The 7,061-nt window shown below is 43.2% G+C and overlaps 1 protein-coding gene across 1 annotated transcript in view; it reads left to right on the forward strand.

Moving 5' to 3' along the window:
* The window catches only part of Nmdar2 (glutamate ionotropic receptor NMDA type subunit 2), a 154,887-nt gene extending 151,821 nt beyond the window's left edge, over positions 1–3,066 (forward strand). Inside the window, exons 17-18 of the mRNA XM_017900755.1 lie at positions 1,594–1,695; positions 2,972–3,066. Of these exons, the coding sequence (XP_017756244.1) occupies positions 1,594–1,695; positions 2,972–3,029 (160 nt within the window). The 3' untranslated portion in view covers positions 3,030–3,066. The remainder of the gene's footprint in view (positions 1–1,593; positions 1,696–2,971) is intronic.
* Positions 3,067–7,061: the final 3,995 nt, after the last annotated feature.

Here is a 7,061-nt window from a genome sequence, read left to right on the forward strand (position 1 = left end):
CCTGTATATCTATATACCTATCTATTCACTTTTCGAACTCGTATTTTCGTATCGTATCGATCTACCCACTTTTCATGTGCTCGGAAGCATGGCATGCGAGTTCAACGATGAGTTTTCGGTAGTCCCGTGGCGACTGTGTCGAGAAGTCTATAGCAGAACGATAAATCGTTCGCGATAGCGACGAATCGACAATGCGAGGAGGCCTAAATCGCTGCGAATTAGGGAAACCCAGGGAAAAAATGTAGCACGATGGTCGAGTCATTTGTACGGAGTGCAATTGCCTGACTATGGAATCTGACGTATCTTGTCTCGCGTGAAGATGAAAGGAAACCTTTTCCTATTCAAAGGACCTATTTTTCAGAATTTTTGGAAGAAACCTTAACTGTATGGATACTTTCTATGCGAACATCCTACAGCGATTTTTGTTCACAGTATTTCGAATTACACAGTGCAATATAAATAGAGAAATACACGAATCTGTTGTTATTTCTGCGATAAGAGAAAATTTTCATCAGCGACCAGTGTATCAATTTACTGCGCGCAACCTTTCTTGCCTCGTTGTCACTTACAACGCGAGACCTTCCGCCAAGAAGTGCCGTGGCATCCGGTTCGGAGCTGTACGAATTTCGTGGCAAATTTGTGGCGCTTTCCGGAAGTCGCCGGAACTCTCGACGCCTCGCGTATTGACCTGGTTCGCCAACTGTAACAGTCCCTCCAGCATAAACAACGTTACATCACGCTCGTGTATTATAAACTGGATTACATAGAGTTCCCGTATTATAAACTATGCTATTTTCTCTATAGGGTATCCCATATCACGTGCACACGTACACGCGACACACGAACGCGCCACTCTTAAGCGTTAAATTATAACTTCGAGCGACTGAAATTCTCCTGGAGAGAATGAAACTTTCTCGATCTAGGGAACAACGAAATATAGCTGAATTTATCCTTCTAACATCTGCGTTAGTTGGTAACGATACACTGACTCGAGACCTGCACCGGGAACAGCCGGAAGGATTTATAAATCCGACAAGACGCGATCTTTCGACAAGGGAGCATTAAAATAGAGATCTCTTGACGAAATATCCTCCTGTACAGGTGAACACGTCGAATGTTCGCCTCGTTTTCTTACCACCGAGTGTCTAGAATATTCGAGGTATCGACGAAGTTAGACGAGTTTAAAGTCAAGTGTCTTGCAGAGATACGCGATTCGAAACTTTTCCCCGAGTCTCGAATTTTGATATCGTGTTCGAATAAAATGTGCTTTCGACAGAAGTTTCTCGAGTGTTAAACGTCAGTTCGATAGTGTTTAAGAAATTCCGTACGGTTGCCCAGAGGGTATTCGAGAAATACGAAATAACAAGCTGAAAGTTGAGGAAAGGAACGAAAATAATTATTACCTGGAAGCTTGGTTGCCGAACGTGTAGTTCTTTGCACGTACCCTATAAACGCTTGGAACAACGAGGATACCTCAGATTCTAATACCGATGATTCACTCTGTATACGTTTCTCTGTCTACCTGTCTACAGGCAGTAAACGATGAAATTTTCCTCTCTCCGAAATGTCACGTAGAAATTCTCTTGAACGTAGATTCATCGACGCCATCGACGTAGCCAGGCCCAGGGACATGACCAGGAATCACGTGGTCAGCACGGAGTACTCCAACAAGTTCTTGCCACCAGAGATCTATAGGTAAATTCGACAACTGAGTTACAAGTTTCCATTGACCCTAATTCCTCTCACTGTCGGTTTAGCTAACTGTGGTAACACTTGGATATCGTACCTAGATCTGTTGCTGTGCCTATATTTCTTTCAATTCGATGGAGCTTACCACGCGATTGGCGTTGTAACAGCGAAATTTTGTCGAAACTCTTGACGACAACGAGAGCTTAGTCTCCTTTCGAATTAGCTTGAAATTGACCCCGTTCTACCGCCCGGGTCCAACAGCTACCTCAGCTTACCACGCCAGCATATTCCCTAAACGTTCCAGAAATTCCTGATAAAAATGCAAAACACGCCTATCCGGACAAAGAACGTCTCTGCGGAACGTTTACGCAGAAAATTTCGATTACGTGTATACCTCGGCGGCGGAGCCATTCCTTCGACAAAATTCCACGCGTGCTCGAACATCGAATACGTATACTCACACGTACCCACGCGTGTTTCACGGACTTCGCATTCTCGTTCTTTGCAAATGTTCCGCGGCAGTCCTGAAAGGCTAAACGAAATCTGTTCTCCAAATCTGAGCATTCGATGGTTACACAGTAGCCTATCAATCTTCTGCGAATTCTAGACCTCGTAGCTAGACACGCGACAGTATAGACCCACAGAGGTAACAGGTGTAGCTAGGTAACTCGAGCTTCACGTGTCCACCGGATGTTAAGCTACAATTTGTAATTCTCAGCGTGATCATAGATCCACCAGCTTTGTGACTTTATCGCCTGTAATAATTTTAGCGAAAGCTTCTTCAGCTATTAGTACGCGGTGGACTTATCTACCTCATTAGTAACCAACATCGACCCTGACAAGTTACTTGAATAGGATATATCATCAGCCTCTGATAATCATCGAACAGTCAGTCTCTATCTACAGTGGAAAATTATATTCAGCGATTAGAATGTTCTCCCAGGTTAATCCTGCATCAGACCTGTCTCGTTAGATTCGTATGCCTGCATACCGTGGATGGATTGCTCGGAATATAACCTGCAAAGGGAATACAATTAGTTACATTACAGTAGCCAACTTTCATTAACGCACCGTGCGTCAAATTCAACGTGTCTGCAAAGGATGCAAGTAGAAATTATATATTAGATGAAGACTGTTGTCTCTGTGACAATTTCCTCCTATAGTACTCCTATTTCCGAACAATGCACCGAAAGAATTTAGAAACTTCCCAAATTCGAGACAATAATTCCTCGATTTCTCGTTCTATTCTTGCAATCTAACTGGAATCGATTGTCCCGTGCAGGATTCCGGACGAGGATGCAACCAGAACGGAAATCGCCGAGATGGAGACAGTTCTGTGATCGTAGAGATCCGGCCACGATTGCCCAGCCACGTCAGCGCGACCATAAGCGTCCCTAGAGAGCGGAGCGGCTCGCCTCCGCCATTTTGGACAACGAGTTCTTGCCTCGTAGCCTCGTCGGGGCTTCCCCTGAACGCGAGGCCCTCGAAACCGAGCCGTTTCGAGTGGCCATCGAAGAGGGAACAGCCGATGAAGAAGAAGAAAAAGAAGAAGAAGAAGAAGAAGAAGATGGAGAAGAAGGAAAATGAATTTCGTGCACGGGAATAACGTTCAGTGCCTATGAAGAGGAAGCAGCATCGAGACCACGATCGTTCTGTTCTCGATGAACGAATATTTCCACGACCACGTTTCCAAGCTCTGCCTTTCGTCACGAGGAACCGAAAGGGTCCGGTGCTCGCTTCGTGACAACGATGATCGGACAGATACTATTGTTTGGGAATTTTTCTACTGTCCTCGAGGGACAGTACTTTGTCTTCTAGAGAGGGATTTCTGGGAGGATTTGATATTCGATGATGGACGATTCGGGTATTTCGCTGGAAAGAGTAATACTTTAGAGTTAATCCCACGGGATGGATCCTTGGGTTTACGGTAATTGGGCAGTGTGTCTCGCACTGTTTACGGGTTTGGAGAATTCCATTTATGGATCTTCTTGTCTGACACAGATGCCACTCTTGCTCTCGGGCAAATTTCTGGCTACTCGATGCCAAAACTTGCGTAATTACTCGACATCCGTGTCGATTCGCGAAATTAAAATTGGGATACCTCGGGACAAACGGAAACCGACGATGTTGGTAATTATTTTAATATGCCTGCAATTCTTAAACCGTAAGTCGTAGTTGTAGACGATCTTATGGTGTTTCGGTGGAATCAATAGGGAAAACGTAGTACGAACCAACACGAAACTCGAATGAAAAAAAAAAAAGAGAAACAAAAGACGTAAGTTATATTCAGGCAGCAACAATGCAATAGATAGTTATTGAAAATTCCTAAATCTTTTGAGAATCTCGTTGAAACTTTGTACGAAACTCCGGCCCGTTTTCCAAAAATACGGCTTCAACTTCCAGCCCACGATCGTTCGTTAAAACGGACTATCGGGGCGAGCAAAAATGCTGCGAAAGAACGAAAAATATAAAAAATAAAAAAATAAATAAATGAATTAAAAGTATATAAAAAAAAAAATTATAATAATAATAAAATCAACCGACATCTTGATGGAAAATGTCAATGTGTACCATACAAGATAACTGTGGCATTCGAGTATGTCATATATACATATATACATATATATATATATATATTTAATACGTAATGTACACACGAGCTACTATTACACGTTAAGTATGTATATTGTGGTAAAAAGAACAATGAAATATTCTAAAAGAAACTTATTTCGAGGACGTAATATGCTCAACAAAAAAAAGTACACGTAATAAAGATCCACCGAGCGTAACGATTAAATAAAATTGCATCGTGGAGTGTCAGGTGTTTGCGTGCCACGTTTTTAATAACAAAGATGAACAGGGTTATCCAGTGACGATTATTGTCTGGAATATCCCGAGAAATTTTGTTCAACGAAATCACGAAACACCTCGGTCTCTGAAAATATGTTTTACAAAAATTAATAAACCATGAACCACTATAGAGAACACCTTTCTGCCAACATAGATTACAAAAATTCTACGATTCGTTTCCCGTTCTGAATTATTTAAATTAAATATTCGCACAATTAATCGTTACTGGTTCATCCTTCCTTTTAAAATTCGATCAACGAGGAACAAAGAAGCAAGAAAAATACCTAAATTCGGAGTTAGAATATTTTAGAATACGCAAGGGTGCCTGCGACAGTGAATTACAAGCGCGTAATCTTTAAGGGGAAATATTTTTTAGAAGCATCGATGCGATCGCGTAATCGTCGAAGGCTTTGCGACTTAATAGACACCCTGACACTCCGCAACTTCTACAGATAAAGAAAAGATGAATAATTTAAATATAAAGTATATAAAGATCTAACCTCGTAAGGAGTAGCTGAAGAAGAGTCAGTCCTTTTGAGCCAACTGCAGAAAAACCAAAGATTTTGTGTGTGTATGTGTAGGAAAATCGACAGAGATAGGATTAATGTTCTAAAACTACGTCCGCTGTATATAGAACGCATTGTACCGTATAAGCCACGAAGCAAACCGCGGAAGAACGGTTTTCTTCCATTTCGAAAAACGAAAATATCGAAGGATCTTTGCCGTAAATTTTCGCCGCTACAATTTTTCTGATCGTGCAACGAAGAGGGAGGTGCACGAGAAGTGCGACGATTTGGAGTTCGCGTCGAAATTATTTTTCAGGCCACTTCTTAAAATACCCGGTGCTCTTTCAGTTCTACCACCGTTATTTACACTCGCAAGATCCATCGAACCCTCGTTTCCCAAGGGTCCGCTGTCGTGGCTTATACCGCACGTCGAGAACAACTCCACTTAGAAAAGCACTTGTTTCGACTCCTCGTGCGTTCAAGCGAAACGAAACGAACCACACGCGAGTCCGCGACATTCGAAACGACGTTTGCTCAGGAAAATTCCACGGGAGAATCTATATATCGATTAATTCATAAACGTTCACCGATTTTTAAGCACTTTCTATCCGGCTTTTCGAGAAGTCAAAACACGATTGCTTCGAGGACGAGACACGAGTGCTGGATTACAGAGGATAAGAACGGAAATCGCAAATCTAACTGATAAATACGTTGCTATCGGAGAAAACATGTTGTTACTGTTGTTGTTAAAGATAATGGAAGTGTTACGTTGTTAAGAAACGGCGCGAGCGTGCGTAGAGAAGGGAAGAATATTAGTTACACCTTCGGGACAGGTATAAGGGATGACGGTGTCGATGAGAAGGATAGAAAATAACGAGGCGTGTCGATTATGTCATGACTAATGTATCTCTATCTGCTACTGTTAAGTACCTAAAGACACGCGTAAGCTTCTACCCACCAGTCGACGCGAGGTCTTGGAACGCTGTTCCTATCCGACACTAACGCGAATTTCTTTTCACCGTCTGCGCATCCTCGGCTCAGTCACCGATCAAACTTAAGTAATCACGATTTCACGCGGTCGAAGAGCGATATAAACGTTATAAACTCGATGTTGCGTGTTTCTATTCAACTTACCGATCTTCCTTCGGACGAACGTGAATTTCAGCCGGAAAATTCGCATCGACACAACGAACAGGTCTCTCGATCTCGGAAACTTCTCTCTCTTCGATCGCCTAACAATTAGCGAGATGGTCCATGGCGCTTTAATCCGTGTCCAGATACGTGAATCGAGGACTTCCAAGTCTGACGAGTGGCTCCCACGCACTACGACTTCGGTTCCAATGGCGCGCACCAAAACAAACAGCACGGTTGCTCACGCGTCGAGCCACTACGTCCGAACGCGACGGGGAATAACGCGTAACTGAAACAGGAAGTTTCCAGAATGAACGAGCGAGAATGAACGCGCGAGCCTGACCACCTGCTGTGCTGTTTAGCTTCGGTGTTATCTACGAGCCACGCCTCTCAACCACGATATCGTAGGCGAAGGAGTCAATACCTAACTTCGATCGATGCGTGAGACGATAATCTGGTCCATAGTCGCTTGAAAAGCAATTTCCGTTGAAATCGAAAGTCGAATCTATCGTGAAATTTTTAAATAGGAAAAATCGAAGCGCGATTTCCTCTTTTGACATTGCCCGTTCAATCCGTACCGGACGAATCACCGTGTTCCTTCTGTAGTGATAAACGATCGGCGAACTCGGTCGATAGCGATTGAAATCGATACGACCGGAAACAAAAAATCCGAGAGAATAGATTTAATCATTGTGAACCTAATAGTCGCGAGCACACACGAAATAGCGGCCTTACCGATGATTTTTTAGCGTCGTACTCGTGATCTCCGAAGACTCTCGTGACCCCGTAAGTTATAGACTAGCCCTCACACGAACTATCGGCTTCCTTTCGCTAATTTCATCCGAGATTCGTGTTCCTCGCATTCTCATCCCCTGCCAGGACTCT

The sequence above is a fragment of the Eufriesea mexicana genome, unplaced genomic scaffold (assembly GCF_001483705.2).
Source record: "Eufriesea mexicana isolate 0111107269 unplaced genomic scaffold, ASM148370v2 scaffold1357, whole genome shotgun sequence".
Classification (NCBI taxonomy): domain Eukaryota; kingdom Metazoa; phylum Arthropoda; class Insecta; order Hymenoptera; family Apidae; genus Eufriesea; species Eufriesea mexicana.